The 19,778-nt window shown below is 44.1% G+C and overlaps 1 protein-coding gene across 2 annotated transcripts; it reads left to right on the top strand.

Annotated features, from left to right (window-relative positions):
* Nucleotides 1-1,906: 1,906 nt before the first annotated feature.
* On the top strand, nt 1,907-5,415 carry LOC106588218 (casein kinase II subunit beta). 2 transcript variants are annotated; one of them, XM_014176992.3, is made up of 7 exons: nt 1,907-2,033; nt 2,562-2,642; nt 2,939-3,041; nt 3,402-3,517; nt 3,632-3,707; nt 4,092-4,281; nt 4,520-5,415. In XM_014176992.3, the coding sequence occupies exons 2-7, from the start codon at nt 2,571-2,573 to the stop codon at nt 4,608-4,610; spliced, it is 648 nt and encodes a 215-aa protein (XP_014032467.1). In that variant the 5' UTR covers nt 1,907-2,033; nt 2,562-2,570; the 3' UTR covers nt 4,611-5,415. The 2 variants fall into 2 exon arrangements, with proteins under 2 accessions (XP_014032467.1, XP_014032466.1); XM_014176991.3 differs by having other exon boundaries at nt 2,939-3,080.
* The last annotated feature ends 14,363 nt before the right edge of the window (nt 5,416-19,778 follow it).

Raw genomic sequence — 19,778 nt, 5'->3', positions numbered from 1 at the left:
AATAGTGAAGATATCAAAACTATGGAATTGAGATGGTTTGGGATTAGTTGGACCGCAGAGTGAAGGAAAGGCAGCCAACAAGTGCTCCGCATATGTGGAACTCCTTTTTAAGACTGTTGGAAAAGCAATCGAGGTGAAGCTGGTTGAGAGAATGCCAAGCGTGTGCAAAGCTGTCATCAAGGCAAAGGGTGGTTGCTTTGAAGACATGATTCCATATGTGTTATTTCATAGTTTATGTCCACTATTATTCTACAATGTAGAAAATAGTCAAAATAAAGAAAAACTCTTGAATGAGTAGCTGTGTCCAAACTTGACTGGTACTGTACATCATGGTCTTGCAGATTGATGATCAGTGTATGGAGGATAGGACATTGCAATTTATTTGATTGGGAAATACTGCTCAGTTATGGATGGGTGCTTGCTGGATAGAGCGCTTAGCTGTTAATCAAGCGTTTGTAGGATCGAGGCCTTCCCACCTAGAAAGGCTTTAGCCTAATTAAAGTGTCTGGGTTGCATTGAGATGATGTGGGATAGAAGTCTTAACAAGGGCTGGGAGATTTTCACTCCCGTTTAGAGCTTTGACGGTTATTGGTCTTAGTGCTATCCTAAGCCCTTGACTGGGTACTGCAAGCCATATAAAACCAAAGCCACTCCTCCCAGAGTGCTAAGAGCCTTGGCGTGACCCTGGACAACACCCTGTCGTTCTCCACCAACATCAAGGCGGTGACCCGATCCTGTAGGTTCATGCTCTACAACATTCGCAGAGTACGACCCTGCCTCACACAGGAAGCGGCGCAGGTCCTAATCCAGGCACTTGTCATCTCCCGTCTGGATTATTGCAACTCGCTGTTGGCTGGGCTCCCTGCCTGTGCCATTAAACCCCTACAACTCATCCAGAACGCCGCAGCCCGTCTGGTGTTCAACCTTCCCAAGTTCTCTCACGCCACCCCGCTCCTCCGCTCTCTCCACTGGCTTCCAGTCGAAGCTCGCATCCGCTACAAGACCATGGTGCTTGCCTACGGAGCTGTGAGGGGAACGGCACCTCCGTACCTTCAGGCTCTGATCAGGCCCTACACCCAAACAAGGGCACTCCGTTCATCCACCTCTGGCCTGCTCGCCTCCCTACCTCTGAGGAAGCACAGTTCCCGCTCAGCCCAGTCAAAACTGTTCGCTGCTCTGGCACCCCAATGGTGGAACAAGCTCCCTCACGACAGCGGAGTCAATCACCACCTTCCGGAGACACCTGAAACCCCACCTCTTCAAGGAATACCTGGGATAGGATAAAGTAATCCTTCTAACCCCCCCCCCCCCCCCCCCCCTTAAAAGATTTAGATGCACTATTGTAAAGTGGTTGTTCCACTGGATATTATAAGGTGAATGCACCAATTTGTAAGTCGCTCTGGATAAGAGCGTCTGCTAAATGACTTAAATGTAAATGTTAAATGTACAGAACGTGGCCATCTTTGTTACAGCATGATTCACGAAAGACCCCGAAGGCATATAATCTGTAAAAAGTCATTACAAGCAGATGAGGAATTTGTTATTCTTATCGCTTAATTTTTTGGCAGTATTTTCTTAAAAATGCATTGTTGGTTAAGGGCTTGTAAGTAATCATTTCACTAAGGTCTACAGCTATTGTATTCGGCGCATGTGACAAATACATTTGATATTCAAATCAAATCGTATCTATCCGCTCTGGACTGCCCTCACTGATGGTTTACCAGAGAAGATTGAGAGTTTCTGGTCTATATAAGAAGAAATTATAACTTCTGTTCCCATCCTACATTTTATACTGGACAATATATTAAAATCACAACGCAATGAAACCTCTGTTTTTCTGCCTTTCTCTTAATATTGTTGTTGAAGGACTTCAAAACTACAGTACCCATAGTCTCTGAATTTGAACGTCATCAATTTGCCTACAACGAAAACGCCTACTGCAGCGGTTTACTGGGAGGTGGTGTCCATTTTATTTACAACACTGAATATTACGTTTCTTATATTTTACTGGCGTTAAACCCATTAAAGACGGGGTAAGTTACCAGAATTACTACATGTATTAACGTGAGATATGCTATAGCTAAGAGGACTTGCGACTGAAAACTGATCCAATTAAAATGCGGCCTAGTTTGGACGATGCGCCATATTGAATTTCCACCTGGCTTTAACGTTAGCTGCTAGCTAATGATGTAACTAAGCTAGCTATCATTTTCTGCTGGTCATTTAGCAAACTCTTGGGTACGCCACTAATTATGATTGTTGATGTAACATAGGTATTTTCATGGGTAATATCCTTATTTCGTACACTTCCAATGTCAACTAACGTCACCAATGATTTAGCTAGTTAGCGTTAACTACATATTTGCGCGGTAACGGTAGCAAACTAGGTAAACCTACAGTTAACGTTTTCTAGTTACCTAGCTAATTGCTCTTATGGTTTTGATATAATTATGTTTGTCTTATTGTAGCTAGCTACCTATGATATCTTTGTGTTGCTGAACTATCAACCGCCGTTTTCACATGACTGAATGGCTCTGTTGTTGAACGTCTTTACCCTTTAGTCTCCCGAGATGAGCAGTTCAGAGGAAGTGTCATGGATCTCCTGGTTCTGTGGACTGAGGGGAAACGAGTTTTTCTGTGAGGTCAGTATCTAACAGCACCCAGGGCAATATAGCCAAACTCATTGACCAAAAAGTGAATGTAAGCTAAGACGGGTGGCCAATCCTTTATCCTGGAAGTGCAGGTTTTTGCTTCAGCCCTACACACCTGATTCAGCTAACCAAGGTACTGATAGGCAGGTGGTGAGTTGAGTAGTGCTCGAGTAAAATCCTGTTATTCACAGCCACCCCTCACTACACAAACTCACTTTCAAGCATGAATAGGTCTGGCATTTGTCGCTAACTTCTGTCACCGCTTCTGTCCTCTCCTCCATTGGCAGGTGGATGAGGACTACATCCAGGACAAGTTCAACCTGACTGGGCTCAATGAGCAGGTTCCCCACTACCGCCAGGCCCTGGACATGATCCTGGACCTAGAACCAGGTCAGCCCAACTCCAGAACCATCTCTACTGCACTCGGAAGTACAGAACATCCCACACAATTTAGATCAGAATACAAATATTATGGTTGCATCACCCCAGTGTTAAAGTTGTGTATGCACACTAAATTGCCTCAGTGGTCACTAACCCTGATCCTGAGTTATAGTGTGTGGCAGGCGTTTGTTCTAGCCCAGCACTAAAACGCCCAATTCAATATTTTTGGGATGCCGATATCTTTAGCATGTGTAAAGACGTCACAGTTATGTTCACAATTATGCTTTTGTGAGTAATCTTTAAATCAGAACATATGAGTGGCTTCTTCCCCTCTCTTATAAGCTCTACCCTCCACTCTATGTTCCACAGATGAGGAGCTGGAGGACAACCCCAATCAGAGTGACCTCATAGAGCAGGCAGCAGAGATGCTTTACGGGCTGATCCATGCACGATACATCCTCACCAACAGGGGCATCGCTCAGATGGTACAGCAACTACCTTTCTCTGTTTCCAATGTTTGTTGAAAGGCTGCATATCACATGTATGCAGCATTTCTCCTGAAATGTTTTTCACATTCTCCATTTATCTCTCTTTCTCAGTTGGAGAAGTATCAACAGGGGGACTTTGGCTACTGCCCCCGCGTCTATTGTGAGAACCAGCCCATGCTGCCCATTGGTGAGTGTGTGTATGTCTTGTTTCAACCATTACCACCCACGCCTAGTGTGGAGACAAGTTATTGACTGTATAAGACTTAAGGGTCGTTTTGATTAATCTCAAAGAGCAACATTTGTATCTTGGTTTTGAATGTTCGTGTGCCAAAGACAAAAACAATTCTGGGTACCCAGCCACATTGCTTTCTTAACCCAAACTATGCGACACAGATCCTCCGTGTACTGTATCGTTGAATCCTCTGTGTAAGATTTGAATGTATTATGATCCATGTCAAATCTAATCTTGTTTCCAAAAGACACCTGGATGAATACAGTAGTGTGTCCTCGAGCATTTCATAATAACTTCAGACCAGTAACGTCTCTAAACTCTCCCCCTATCCCTCCCTAGGTCTGTCAGATATCCCAGGCGAGGCTATGGTGAAGCTGTACTGCCCTAAGTGTATGGACGTGTACACGCCCAAGTCCTCCCGGCACCACCACACGGACGGGGCCTACTTCGGCACTGGATTCCCACACATGCTCTTCATGGTGCACCCTGAGTACAGGCCCAAGAGGCCTGCCAACCAGTTTGTGCCAAGGTCAGTACAACTGTGTCACCCTAAAATAGGGTTGTGCCTTTTCATGTCATTCCCACGTAACTCACTGAAAGCAAGTCCTAGATCAATTTCTACTCATAGCGGATCATTTCCTAATAAATATCAGGTACATACCATAGGAAACAGTCATGTAAAATAAGTGCTACCGTAATAGAATCTCTTCATAGACCCCTATCACACGCTCATCAAGATGTAATGAATTCTCATGTCCTCACAACAGGCTTTATGGATTCAAGATTCACCCCATGGCCTACCAGCTCCAGCTGCAAGCAGCCTCCAGCTTCAAGAGCCCTGTCAAAGCCATCCGCTAAAGCCCAGAGAGAAAGAGAAGGGAGAGAAGATGATGATTATGAGGGGACGGGTCAGCTGCACCAAGCTCCATACAGATGCTTCCTCCCCGTCCTGTAGACTTTATTATTTGGTTTAGGTTAGGACGTTTGAGAACAATGTGTAAAAAGTTAAATGTGAGCGAGACAAACGCACAGGTTCTATCCCAAACCCACACGCACACACTTAGAATTACATGCGTCTGTTACCAAACTCACCAGTGCCAAAACAGAAAAGGGGGAGGGAAAGAAAGTCCATGGATGTTATTGGATTTGACGCTACTGTTTCCTTTTGTGATATTACCCTATTTTGCCACGATGAACTCTCGCCATGTTCTGTTTTTTTCTGTCCTGTCTTTGGCACGGTTTGGTAAAGGGTCGTGGTAGACCGTCACCACTGGTTGAACAGTAATCCCTGCTCTACCCCCATACGCATGTACACTGGCTGGCTCTCACAGAGACTGCTTGGTTGATAAGGACAAAATCTGTCACTAAGGGTGTCGCCATCTCACCTGCTTCTGTAAACCATTGTTTTACCAAGGCACACACTCAGGCTTGTATCACTATTTTATTGTGTGACACTCACTGAGGCCAGTGTGTCAAGGTGGTCATTCACAATAGTGTTCTGTCAAATTTGCCTTAAACAGAGAGACGCACGCTGTGATTTGTGGTTTACAGGAAGTGCGAGTCTAGGACACATTATAGCTTTGAATTTGTATATGTGTGATGTAGGATAGACACGAATAAACCTGAATTGAATTAAATGGTCTAGAATGACCCAGAAAAGACATACCAACCTACCTACTGTCTCTGTGTGCGTCACCCAAAACAACAGTCCTGTTTGTGCTGGTACTGCATTGTGAGAATGTCAGCTCTGTCACATGTTGCTGGGCTAGTATCACTACAACAGGACACATCTCTCTCCACAACTGCACTGACTTGACTGGTGACCCTCCACACATAGTAGAAATATTTATGTCAAATATAGCAACAGAAAATCTGCTTCTATTTGGGAGAAGTTTTTTGTTTGTGATGTAGTAGGGGTTTCATCACCCTACTGCACATGTACGTTTGAGTCCTTGTGGCAAAAAGTAGAATGCTTGATATATGTTTTGATTTCAGAACATTAAGGATGGATTTGTCAAGATTATAATGAATGTACAGTACCAGTCAAAAGTTTGGACACACCTACTCATTCAAGGGTTTTCTTTATTTTACTACATTAATAGTGAAGACATCAAAACTATGAAATAACACATGGAATCATGTAGTAGCCAAGAAAGTGAAACAAATCAAAATAGATTTTAGATTCTTCTAAGTAGCTGCCCTTTGCCTTGACAGCTTTGCACACTTGGCATTCTCTAAACCAGCTTCATGAGGTAGTCACCTGGAATGCTTTTCCAACAGTCTTGAAGGACTCCTGAGCGGCGCAGCGGTCTAAGGCACTGCATCTCCGTGCTAGAGGCATCACTACAGACCCTGGTTCGATTCCAGGCTGTAGGGCAGTGCACAGTTGGCCCAGTGTTGTCCGTCTTAGGGTTTGGCCGGGGTAGGCTGTTATTGTAAATAAGAATTTGTTCTTAACTAACTTGCCTAGTTAAATAAAATAAAAAAGGACTTCCCACATATGCTGAGCACTTGTTGGCTGCTCATCCTTCACTCTGCAGTTCAACTTGTCCCAAACCATCTCAATTGGGTTGAGGTTGGTTGATTGTGGAGGCCAGGTCATCTGATGCAGCACTCCATCACTCTCCTTGGTCAAATAGCCCTTACACAGCCTGGAGGTGTGTTTCAGGTCATTGTCCTGTTGAAAAACAAATGATAATCCCACTAAGCGCAAACCAGATGGGATGGCGTATCGCTGCAGAATGCTGTGGTAGCCATCCTGGTTAAATGTGCCTTGAATTCCCAAAGAAAATCACAGACGGTGTCACCAGCAAAACACCATTTCACCTCCTCCATGCTTCACGGTGGGAACCACACATGCGGAGATTATCGACTATCCGTTCACTTGGCATTCTCTCACAAAGACGCAGCGGTTGGAACCAAAAATCTTAAATTTGGACTCCTCAGACCAAAGGACAGATTTCCACCAGTCTAATGTCCATTGCTCGTGTTTCTTGGCCCGAGGAAGTCTCTACTTATTATTGGTGTCCTTTAGTAGTGGTTTCTTTGCAGCAATTCAACCATGGCCTGATTCACGCCGTCTCCTCTGAACAGTTGATGTTGAGATGTGTCTGTTACTTGAACACTGTGAAGCATTTATTTGGGCTGCAAACTGAGGTGCAGTTAATTGCCGATTTCTGAGGCTGGTAACTAATGAACTTACCTCTCCTGCAGAGGATAACTGGGTCTTCCTTTCCTGTGGTCCTCATGAGAGTCAATTTCATCATAGCGCTCATGGTTTTTTTCAACTGCACTTGGAGAAACTTTCAAATTTCTTGAAATGTTTTGTATTGACTGACCTTCATGTCTTAAAGTAATGATGCACTGTTGTTTCTTTTTGCTTATTTGAGCTGTTCTTGCCATAATATGGACTTGGTCTTTTACCAAGTAGGGCTATATTCTTTATACCAACCCTACCGTGTCACAACACAACTGATTGCCTCAAACGCTTTAAGAAAGAAAGAAATCCCACAAATTAACTTTTAACAAGGCACACCTGTAAATTGAAATGCATTCCAGGTGACTACTTCATGATGCTGGTTGAGAGAATGCCAAGTGTGTGCAACGCTGTCATCAAGGCAAAGGGTGAATACTTTCAAGAATCTCAAATATATTTTCATTTGTTTAACACTTTTTTGGTTACTACATGATTCCCTGTGTTTTTTCACAATTTTGATGTCTTTACTATTATTGTACAATGTAGAAAATAGTAAAAATAAAGAAAACCCTTGAATGAGTAGGTGTGTCCAAACTTTTGACTGGTACTGTATGTCTGTGTTTTTTTGCAACCGTGGAAGAGTGACCAGGATTCAGAATTCTCAATAAACATTTTCTCTTTTCATACAATTGTGTTTGGTTTATGTATAAATTAGGTAACTGTAGCTGTCTGATCTGTGATTGTATACTATACATTGTGAAGGCAGTAGTCACAAAGGGCTTATAGCTGATGCGCAAGACTGTTTATTTGTGTGTGAGAGAGAGCATGTATGTGCATACCGGTGAGCAAGCACATGCTCTGAGGTGTGAATGTATGACTAACAGCTATACGTCCAACCTCAATTCTATTCTAAGGGCTTACTTTGTGTGTGTCTTAATTCCTGGCAACGTGGTGCGTCACATGTTTGAGACATTTCATACAGGGCTTATACATTTACGGGAAGTTATATAATTTCCTTAGAGATAGATTGAACACTCATCTTTGTATCTGTACCATTATAGCATCTGTGACAGCATGGGCAGTGCCATTGAGGCAATCTCCATTTTGAAGTAGTACATTTTCCTCTTCACGATTGGCTGATTCCTCCTGATGACCCGGTTGGACATGACCCCAAAAGGGTCATCAGGAGAGATTAGCCAATGAAGTTGGAAGTCCCAACCAGTTGACTACATTAAAATGGTGGAAGCCCTGGAAAACTAAAGGAATAGAACCTTTAAATGACTTGGTAACAGGAAATACATTTATTTCCATGACAAATGTAAAAAGCAATATTGGACTGACCATTGTAGATATTTTCAAATACATGCAATTTAAGAGTCAAAATTTATAAATTATACAGCACAACGGCAGAGTCATGTCTTAAGTGTAAAACGAATAATGACTCAATCATCGATGCTTGCTGGGAATGTTATAAAGTCCAACAGTTATGGGCGGGGCTATAAAGTTGGCTGTCAGAAGTATTACAATGTAAACGTAGTTTTAATCCGTCTGTCTGCATATTTCAAGACATGGCATATGGGGATGTAGTGAGATACCCAAAAGGCTGGACTTTTTATTCTCTTCTCATCACTCATCTTGTAAAAATGTATACTAAAAACGTAGAAATCAATCAATCCCACAGTTAACACAATCGAAAAATCTAATTATTTATTATTGAAATACACGGGCGACAGAGAAAAACAAATTGGTAGGGGAGAACGAGGTAAGTTGTCACACGGGTAAGTTGTCAAACTGTTCATACCTCCAACACTAGAGGCGCTATCTCAAAAATCAAATAGCTACTTTGTGTGACTACATGTTCTATGGTCAACTTCCTGTTCACATGTGGTCAAGGTCACTCTAATCTGAGGTGAGCACAAATTTCTTATTTTTCCCCTTCAAAAGTAAAAAATTGGCACTTTACATTTTATTCAATAAAACTTTGTTAGGTATGAATGCTCAAAATTATAATTTTGCACTGAGTAGAGGAGACAATAATGTATCTTTCGATACTATAGCTGCAGTCCTATGTTGAGCTAACCTTGAGATTTAGCCAACATTAGCACACATGTCAGTTTGGGGCAAGTTGTCTCAATGACCTTGAGGCAAATCTTCACGTGACAAATTGCCCCAGTATACATAGACACATAGAACATGCTCAAAAAACATTGTGATATTGTGTAATCAGCTCTGATAATAGCATTGAATGTTACTGTAAATGGATTATTATAAACTCAGCAAAAAGTGAAATGTCACTTTTTCAGGACCCTGTCTTTCAAAGATAATTTGTAAAAATCCAAATAACTTCACAGATCTTCATTGTAAAGGGTTTAAACACTGTTTTCCATGATTGTTCAATGAACCATAAACAATTAATGAACATGCACCTGTGGAACGGTTGTTAAGACACTAACAGCTTACAGACGGTAGGCATTTAAGGTCACAGTTATGAAAACTTAGGACACTAAAGAGGCCTTTCTACTGACTCTGAAAAACACCAAAAGAAAGATGCCCAGGGTCCCTGCTCATCTGTGTGAACATGCCTTAGGCATGCTGAAAGGAGGCATGAGGACTGCAGATGTGGCCAGGGCAATAAATTGCAATGTCCATACAGTGAGACGCCTAAGACAGCGCTACAGGGAGACAGGACGAACAGCTGATCGTCCTCGCAGTGGCAGACCATGTGTAACAACACCTGCACAGGATCGGTACATCCGAACATCACACCTGCGGGACAGGTATAGGATGGCAACAACAACTGCCCGAGTTACACCATAAAATAAAACAAACAAGTAATTACAACTTATTAACATCAAATCAAATTTTATTGGTCACATGCACATTTAGCAGATGTTAATGTGAGTGTAGCGAAATGCTTGTGCTTCTAGTTCTGACAGTGCAGTAATATCTAACAAGTAATCTAACAAATTCACAACAACTACCTTATACACACAAATGTAAAGGGATGAATAAGAATATGTACATATAAATGTATGGATGAGCGATGGCAGTGTGGCATACTGCATAGGCAAGATGCAGTAGATGGTATAGAATACAGTATATACATATGAGATGAGTAATGCAGGATATGTAGACATCATTAAAGTGGCGTTATTTAAGTGACTAGTGATACCTTTATTAAATGTATTAAAGTGGCAAGAGATTTGAGTCTGTATGTTGGCAGCAGCCACCATGTTAGTGATGGCTGTTTAAGTCTGATGGCCTTGAGATAAAAGCTGTTTTTCAGTCTCCCGGTCCCAGCTTTGATGCACCTGTACTGACCTCGCCTTCTGGATGGTAGCGGGGTGAACAGGCAGTGGCTCGGGTGGTTGTTGTCCTTGATGATCTTTTTGGCCTTCCTGTGACATCGGGTGCTGTAGGTGTCCTGGAAGGCAGGTAGTTTGACAGGTGATGCGTTGTGCAGACCGCACTACCCTCTGGAAAGCCTTGCGGTTGTGGGCGGTGCAGTTGCTGTACCAGACGGTGATACAGCCCGACAGGATGCTCTCAATTGTGCATCTGTAAAGGTTTATGAGGGTTTTAGGTGACAAGCCAAATTTCTTCAGCCTCCTGAGGTTGAAGATGCGTTGTACCGCTTTCTTCACCACTCTGTCTGTGTGGGTGGGCCATTTCAGTTTGTCTGTGATGTGAACGCCAAGGAACTTAAAACTTTCCACCTTCTCCACTACTCTCCCGTCGATGTGGATGCTTCCTCTGCTGTTTCCTGAAGTCCACGATCATCTCCTTTGTTTTATTGACGTTGAGTGAGAGGTTATTTTCCTGACACCACACTCCGAGGGCCATCACCTCCTCCCTGTAGGCCGTCTCGTCGTTGTTGGTAACCAAGCCAACCACTGTACTGTCGTCTGCAAACTTGATGATTGAGTTGGAGGCGTGCATGGCCACGCAGTCATGGGTGAACAGGGAGTACAGGAGAGGGCTGAGAACGCATCCTTGTGGGGCCCCAGTGTTGAGGATCAGGAGGGTGGAGATGTTTCCTACCCTCACCACCTGGGGGCGGCCCGTCTGAAAGTCCAGGACCCAGTTGCATAGGGTGGGGTTGAGACCCAGGGTCTCGAGCTTAATGACGAGTTTGGAGGGTACTATGGTGTTAAATGTTGAGCTGTAGTCAATGAAAAGCATTCTTACATAGGTATTCCTCTTGTCCAGGTGGGATAGGGCAGTGTGCAGAGTGATGGTGATTAAATCGTCTATGGACCTATTGGGGCGGTAAGCAAATTGGAGTGGGTCTAGGGTATCAGGTAGGGTGGAGGTGATATGATCCTTAACTAACCTCTCTAAGCACTTCATGATGACAGAAGTGAGTGCTACGGGGCGATAGTCATTTAGTTCAGATACCTTAGCCTTCTTTGGAACAGGAACAATGGTTGCCATCTTGAAGCATGTGGGCACAACAGACTAGATAGGGATTGATTGAATATGTCCGTAAACACACCAGCCAGCTAGTCTGCGCATGCTCTGAGGATGCGGCTAAGGATGATGTCTGGGCCGGCAGCCTTGCGAGGGTTAACACTTTTAAATGTTTTACTCAAGTTGGCCACGGTGAAGGAGAGCCCACAGGCTTGGGTGCGGGCCGTGTCGGTGGCACTGTAATGACGTCAAAGAGGGCAAAGAAGGTGTTTAGTTTGTCTGGGAGCAAGACGTCGGTGTCTGTGACATGGCTGGTTTTCTTTTTGTAATCCGTGATTGTCTGTAGACCCTGCCACATACGTCTCGTGTTTGAGCCATTGAATTGCGACTCCACTTTGTCTCTATACTGACGCTTTGCTTGTTTTATTGCCTTGCGGAGGGAATAGCTACACTGTTTGTATTTGGTCAATGTTTCCAGTCGCCTTGCCGTGATTAAAAGCGGTGGTTCGAGCTTTCAGTTTTGCGTGAATGCTGCCATCAATCCACGGTTTCTGGTTAGGGAAGGTTTTAATAGTCACAGTGGGTACAACATCACTGATGCACTTGCTAATAAACTCGCTCACCGAGTCAGTGTATACATTGCGTATACATTGGGGATAATGTGTGTGAGTGTGTGTGACAGAGAGAGAGAGAGAGTGAGTGTGTGTGTGTGTGTGTGTGTGTGTGTGTGTGTGTGTGTGTGTGTGTGTGTGTGTGTGTGTGTGTGTGTGTGTGTGTGTGTGTGTGTGTGTGTGTGTGTGTGTGTGTGTGTGTGTGTGTGTGTGTGTGTGTATGTTGTGTTTAATTTTCCTTGTCAGCCACCCATCTCTGCTTTGTCAGTCTTGCTAGGCCCAGTGTATGCATTTCTGGGTGAGGCTGTAGGGCAGTGGTGAAGTGCATGGCAGATCTGAAAGAGAGATGCACAAAGTGACAGTAAATATACAGCTCAACAACATGTTTGTTGGTGTGAGTGAACGTTTGTGTATGTAATATAATTCTGAATTACCTGTATCCATCTGGGAATCCTCAAAATGTTCTCCCTTCATGGCCAGTGTAGTAGGATCTGGTACAGCCGGTAAATGAAATACCACAGCTGAGGACTGGTGTGACTGCAGCTGAAAACCTGGTGGCAGATCTAAAAGAGAGAGGCACAATTTTCTTAACTGTCAATAATCCTACAACTAAACGGCCTAGATTCAATCAGATCAAGCATTATCCGGCGATCTGTCAAATCGGTAAGCAGCTGCTCTTGATCATTGTCACGAAACTTCAACCGTCTTACTTGCGTTACGTGTTCGAGAAAGTGTAGGCTATATAGAAATAATGATGGTCAAATTCAAAATCATTAAACAAAATAATGAGGATTTCTATCAGCCTAATCGAGGTGTAGATTACATCTCAAATTCCAGTGTTCAAACTTGTAAACAGGGCTGCATGAGATTTCTGTTAATGCAACTCCGTGGAGCCAATGGCAAAGTCCGCTTTAGGTATAAATGCCAAGAGCCACTTGTGAATTTGACAGCTCTAACACAGTTCCACATCTCACAACGCCAAAACAACCGCTATGCAGATGTCGGCTAAAGCGGATGTGATTGAATAGAGCACCAAGTGAGGGCGAATATGCATGTATGTGATAATTACCTGTATCACCTGTCGTGACCAGTATAGCAGGGGCAGACGACTGCAGCTGTGAGGGCTGTGGTTGAAATAATAGGGATGTCAGATCTAAAAGAGAGAGGAACAATTTTCTTAAGTGGAAATAATTATACAACAAAACAGATACGTGTGTGTGTGATAATTACCTGGACCACATCACAATGCTTCAGGTCTACAAGCCTCTGGAAGTTCCAGCATTCCACTCCAGGACTGGAACAGCTTGGTGGAAACACTCACCTGTCACCCAGCGAGCTTGGTTGACAGATCTGAAAGATAAGCACAATATTATTTTAGTGACAAAGCCTTGACTACACTAACCTAAATGAAGTGTGTGTTTCTGGGCTTTAGTCTACACAAATTAAAACACAAATAAAATAAAGGATGCAGTAACTGAGCCCTAGGACAATGCCACAGGACTACCTGGCCTGATGACTCCTGGCTAGCCCTGTCCCCAGTCCACCTTGTCGTGCTGCTGATCCAGTCTCTGCTGTTTCTGTCTGCGGCTATGGAACCCTGACCTGCTCAGGACTCACCAGAAGTGCTACCTTGTCCAAGACCTGCTGTTTGATCCTGTGTCTCTCTACCGGACCTGCTGTCTCAACCTCTAATTACTCAGCTATGAAGAGCCAACTGGCATTTACTCCTGAGGTGCTGAACTACTTCACCCTGTATAACCACTGTGATTATTATTATTTGACCATGCTGGTCATCTATGAACGTTTAAATGTCTTGAAGAACGATCTGGCCTAAATGGCTGCACTCCTTTATAATCTCCACCAGCACAGCCAGAAGAGGACTGGTTCCTCTCTAGGTTTCTTCCTAGGTTCCTGCCTATCTATATGTAGTTTTTCCGAGCCACTGTGCTTCTACTTTTTCATTGCTTGCTCTTTGGGGTTTTAGGCTGGGTATCTGTATAATCACTTTCTGACAACTGCTGATGTAAAAGGGGCTTTATAAAATACATTTGATAGATTGCGTGTATATGCTTCTATTCATGTCAGTAACTCTAAATATGACATTGAGTTCTCTTACATTTCTTCAATAGGAAGTTGTACCTTAAGCCAAAACTTCTTCCTGGTCTTTTCTGCTGGGGACAGGGGGTTTCAGGGCCTAGAGAAGATTTAAGAAAATAATGAAATTCAATTTGGGTGAGCTGTGTATCTCATCTGATTGAGAATTGCTGATGATATACTATATGTCTATTTTCTTTTGAAAATCTGCCACTGAACCACACAATTATATCAGGTGAGAGTGCACACAACTGTTAGGTTATTTTACCAGGTCAAAAATAACATCATTTGGTCGAGGGAGACCTGGCAAAGAGGTGAGAGCTCTCAAGTAAAAGGCTTATCCATAGCAGCAGCATTTGGTATGGATAAAGACAACGTGACACCGCCACAGCTGCATGAATGTGTGATCTTTCTATAATATTAGATAATTGAACAATTTCTAGAGCGGGTAGTAGTGATGGGCATTCGGCTCGTTCGGCTCAGCTCACCAAAAAGAGCCGGCTCTTTTGGCTCCCAAACGGCAATTAAAAATTATATATATTGTATTTTTTCTAGTCAAACAGTATGATTGGTGTTAAAAAAAAATCTAATTAAATTATAAAATGAAATCATACTCTACCTTAACCACACTGTATTTAAAAATGTGTTGATTTGTTATGAAAATAATGCTATTAAACATTTGCATTTAAAGTATAACTTTTTAATGTATATTAACAAAGTGCATATAAATGTAACAATTCAAATCTAATACAATCTGAACAACATAATAGAATATTGCACCATATCAAAGAAAAATAAATAACAATGTGCAAAACTGCAGCATTCCACTTAAAACATTAAACTGGTCCCTCTTTTCTCTCTCTTCTTTATTGCCATGTTATAACCAGCAGCACACAGCAATGCTGCCCATATTTTGCTTTAATGAGAGATTTGCATTCAGAAATGCAAGCTGCCTCACTTTCGAGGGGCTGATGCGGTTTCTTCTCTCAGTAATTATTTGTCCCATTTTTGAGAAGACCCTCTCAGAGGGAACGGATGTGGCCACTATGCAGAGTCTCGCTGTCATGACTTTAGTAAGCCGTAGGTAGACAGAGGCCTTGTTCTTCCACCAGCTCAGAGGATCTGCAGATCTTTGGAGGGGCTCCTCCAAATAGGATCGGACCTCCATTATGGCATCTGCTGAGGGATTCCTTCGTGCTGCATCCCCAGTTGCTCTCTTGTCAAACAGCATCCAAACAGCAGACGTTTGTGGCACTACTGCTGGTGCTTCTGCTCCATCTGATCCCTCTTCTTCCTCTTGCCCTGGTGCCTGAGCCAGCTGACTGCTGGGGCTGTCCCTCCCTGCTGCTGAGGTTATTCTTTGAAGAGCCTCATCAATCGTTCTGGCATCACTGAAGGCTAACTTCTTAAACCTGGGGTCAAGTGCAGCGGTTTCTGATAGCACGTGATTATATTCCATTCTGTGGAACTTTTTGTGCATTGATGAACACAGGGTGTCCATCAACTCTGTCACATATCCTGTGGTTACATTTGCTTCTCTCTGGCGGCTGGCTGTGATTCGCTGCAGACCCTTACACAGGAGTATCATTTTTGAGGCTGTCACAAAGCTGAAAAGAGAGAACAGTAACTTATTAGTTCAGGTTCATGTTTTGTCTACTGATACTACATTCTCATCTACTGCTCATATACATATATAATACTGGATGAAATAATGATGTAGTAATAACTGCTTACTGTACCTCTCTCCGCTGATCTCCACAGTGACCTGCTCAAAGGGTTCCAGGACTCTGCACACCTCCTCCACCACCTCCCATTCCTCTTGGGTCAGAGCATCAACAGGTGCATTGACAATGGCCAGGGTAGAGATGATGGCATCCTTTGACTCAAGAAACCGCTTCAACATATAAAATGTTGAATTCCACCTTGTAGTGCGTCTAGTTAGGCCTCAGCTCAGGCATCCCCATCTGGCGTTGTGAAGACTTTAGTTTTTCAGCACCGACTGTGCTCCTATGGAAGTATTCCACAGCTGCTTTCACTTTGTCCACTGTGGGCTTCATCACCTTTAGAGCATCTCTTACAATCAGGTTGATTGTGTGGGCAAGACATGGATGATGGGTCCATTTTAAAATGTTCATGGCTTTGGTTATGTTAGCTGCATTGTCGCTAACACAACAGATCACTTTTCCATCTACTTGCCATTCTCTGGTCCCTCTCAACAGTTCCTCTGCCAAGTTCTCTGAGGTGTGTCTGTCGCTGAACTCAAAGCAGTCCAGAAGGCAGCTAGACATCGAAAAATCTTCAATGAAGTGACATGTAACCAACATGTAAGAAGTGGTTACCCTTGATATCCAGCAGTCAAGGCAAACTGCAGTAGCTTTTTGGACTCTTTCCCGCACTGAAGCCAGTTGTGGAATAAGTGATTTTGAAGGGGTTTTCCTGCTTGGAATTGTGTACATTGGATTTAGACTATTGCTATAATTTCTAAAACCTCTGTCCTCCATGATCAAAAATGGCTGGAAATTGATGGCAATCATTTAGGCCAATGCGATATCAATTTGGCCTTGTTTTGCTACAGACATAGATTTTGGCATAAACTGGTCCATAGAAGACTGCATTGCTGTGGGTCATGGAGTAGGCCTACTTGACTGAGTGGATACATCTCCACGTGTGAGGTGCTGGCTCCACCACTATCACTAGTAGGCCTACTTGACTGAGTGGATACATCTCAACGTGTGGAGGTGCTGGCTCCACCACTATCTCTAGTAGGCCTACTGGACTGAGTGGCTACATCTCCACGTGTGGAGGTGCTGGCTCCACCACTATCACTTGCAGGTCTACTGGACTGAGTGGATACATCTCCATGTGTGGAGGTACTGGCTCCACCACTATCACTAGCAGGCCTACTGGACTGAGTGGATACATCTCCACGTGTGGAGGTGCTGGCTCCACCACTATCACTAGCAGGCCTACTTGACTGAGTGGATACATCTCCACGTGTGGAGGTACTGGCTCCACCACTATCACTAGTAGGTCTACTTGACTGAGTGGATACATCTCCACGTGTGGAGGTACTGGCTCCACCACTATCACTAGTAGGCCTACTGGACTGAGTGGATACATCTCCACGTGTGGAGGTGCTGGCTCCACCACTATCACTAGCAGGCCTAGTTGACTGGGCTGGCTCCACCACTATCACTAGTAGGCCTACTTGACTGAGTGGATACATCTCCACGTGTGGAGGTGCTGGCTCCACCACCATCACTAGTAGGCCTAGTTGACTGAGTGGATACATCTCCACGTGTGGAGGTGCTGGCTCCACCACTATCACTAGCAGGTCTAGTTGACTGAGTGGATACATCTTCACGTGTGGAGGTGCTGGCTCCACCACTATCACTAGCAGGCCTAGTTGACTGAGTGGATACATCTCCACGTGTGGAGGTGCTGGCTCCACCACTATCACTAGCAGGCCCGCTAGTTTCTCGAAGCTCCGCTATAGCAAGCTTCACAGTTGGGTGCACAGTTCACATATGCCGGTGTAGGTTGTGCATATAACCGGCTTTATATGAGATTTTGTTTTGGCAAATTCTACACTGTGCTCTAACGTTGTCTACATTATTAAAATGCATCCAAATGTTACTGTGCTTCCGACTCATTTTCCAGCTGTTGGGCTCATTTTCCAGCATTTTCCAGCTGTTTTCCAGCTGAAAACAACAGCTGTTTCCAGCTGTTGTTTTCACAGCTGTCTTTCCTCTCTCTCCTCGGCTGCTAAGTGTGTGACTGTGAGTGAGTTGGCTCGGCCCTCCCTCACGCATCTTTGGTTCATTGGTTGACATTGCGTGTCTGATTGACAGGAACCACAGGTGAGGCTGTTAGTCTGGGCAGACAGTCAGAACGAATGTGTGTGCCCTTGAGCATTTAGGCCTAAATTATTTGCTGTATTTTTTCGTTCTTTGAATTAGTTCATTCTATTCATTTAAATATTTTGATTATTCATATGCTAAATTTGTATATTTTTAAAAATAGATTTGGCTCTTCTGATATGCGAGCCGGCTCCCAACGTTCACCAACAAGAGCCGGCTCTTAGAAGCTGACTCGTTCGCGAACGACCCATCACTAGTGGGTAGCTAAAGCAAGGGGCTATACCAGCACACAAGTAGACTACAAATGCATGCTGGGCCAGGCATGCCCTGAGCTAATTAAGTGAGCGCTACTGAAATTGGAGGGGATTAAAAGGCCGATGCTCCAGCCTTTGGGAATCTCGCTCAGCACTCCAGTCAAATTGGGAACGCTCCTCTCCTGACTCCGCTCAACTCACATACACAGGTGTGTGCACAGGTGTGAACTGAAGCATGATAGGTTATTTATTAAGCTGACAGTCCCCAAAATCAGGCACTAGAATTACTTTTAAAAATATGTACGTTTGAGATTTCCAAGATGGCGTAGCAGTCAGACGTCTTTGTCCTGTCGTGTCTCTTGTATATATCTTTTTACATTTTTTCTTCGCATATCTATTTAAAATATTTTCCTAAACCTCAACTTCTAAATACTCTCCTGCAACCCACCTCACCCAATGTGGCGTGGATCTGTTTTTTTTCTAAAGTCTTTCTATTTACTTCGGATCTGGAATCCCTCAACTGAAGCTAGCCAGCTAACTACCTACCAGCTACCAGTCAGCAAACCATTGCTAGTGGTCATCAGCTAACCTTTAGCTCGGAAAGCTCTCGCCAGTTCGAACAACGTGACTCAAACCAGAGCATAACGGACCTATTATTATTTTATATATTTTTTCCCCGGATTCCTACCGCAAACTCTGAACATTTTCATCTGGATCTTCGCAACTAGCAAACTGCAATCCCGGGTGACTACTCCTGGCTAGCGTTTCCATCCTGGAGCAAGCACCAATTAGCCTGAAGCTAGCTCGGCCAGGGCTCCTGTGCTACCACCGAAGCCCACTCCTGGGCTACAATATCCGGACCCCTTCTACTGCCGGTAGGGGGCACGGAACCCCGCCGATCCTCTACGACTGGAATACCAACATAATCTGCCAGAGGATTCCAACAGGCCCCTCAGGCGCGACGTCCTCTGAAGGCCCATTCTGCTAACCGGCCCGCTAGCTATCTAGAGCTACTTGGAACCCTACTAATTCCACGACTGGTCTATCGACGTCACCACACGAAGAGGCAAAAACAGACTTACCCCCATCACGACGTCCCCCAAAGGCTAACTTGCTAGCCCCGGTCTGCTAACTGCTAGCCCCGATCTGCTAACTGCTAGCATGCCTGCCCCGGTCTGCTAACTGCTAGCCCTGGTCTGCCAACTGCTTGCTTGCTAACCCGGTCTGTTAATTGCTAGCTTGTTAGCATCGGCCTGCTAACTGTCTGAATCGCCGTGTCCCCAGTCAGCCCAACCAATCACTGGACCCATATGTTCACTTGGCTACGCATGCCTCTCTCTAATATCAATATGCCTCGTCCATTACTGTCCTGGTTAGTGATTACTGTCTTATTTCACTGTAGAGCCTCTAGCCATGCTCAATATGCCTTAACCAACCATGTTGTTCCACCTCCTACATATGCGATGACATCACTTGGTTTAAACGTCTCTAGAGACTATATCTCTCTCATCATTACTCAATGCCTAGGTTTACCTCCAATGTACTCACATCCTACCTTACCTTTGTCTGTACTCTATGCCTTGAATCTATGCTATCGTGCC

The sequence above is a fragment of the Salmo salar genome, chromosome 27 (genome assembly GCF_965601325.2).
Source record: "Salmo salar chromosome 27, fSalSal1, whole genome shotgun sequence".
Classification (NCBI taxonomy): Eukaryota; Metazoa; Chordata; class Actinopteri; order Salmoniformes; family Salmonidae; genus Salmo; species Salmo salar.
This window is presented reverse-complemented; position numbering and strand designations above follow the sequence as displayed.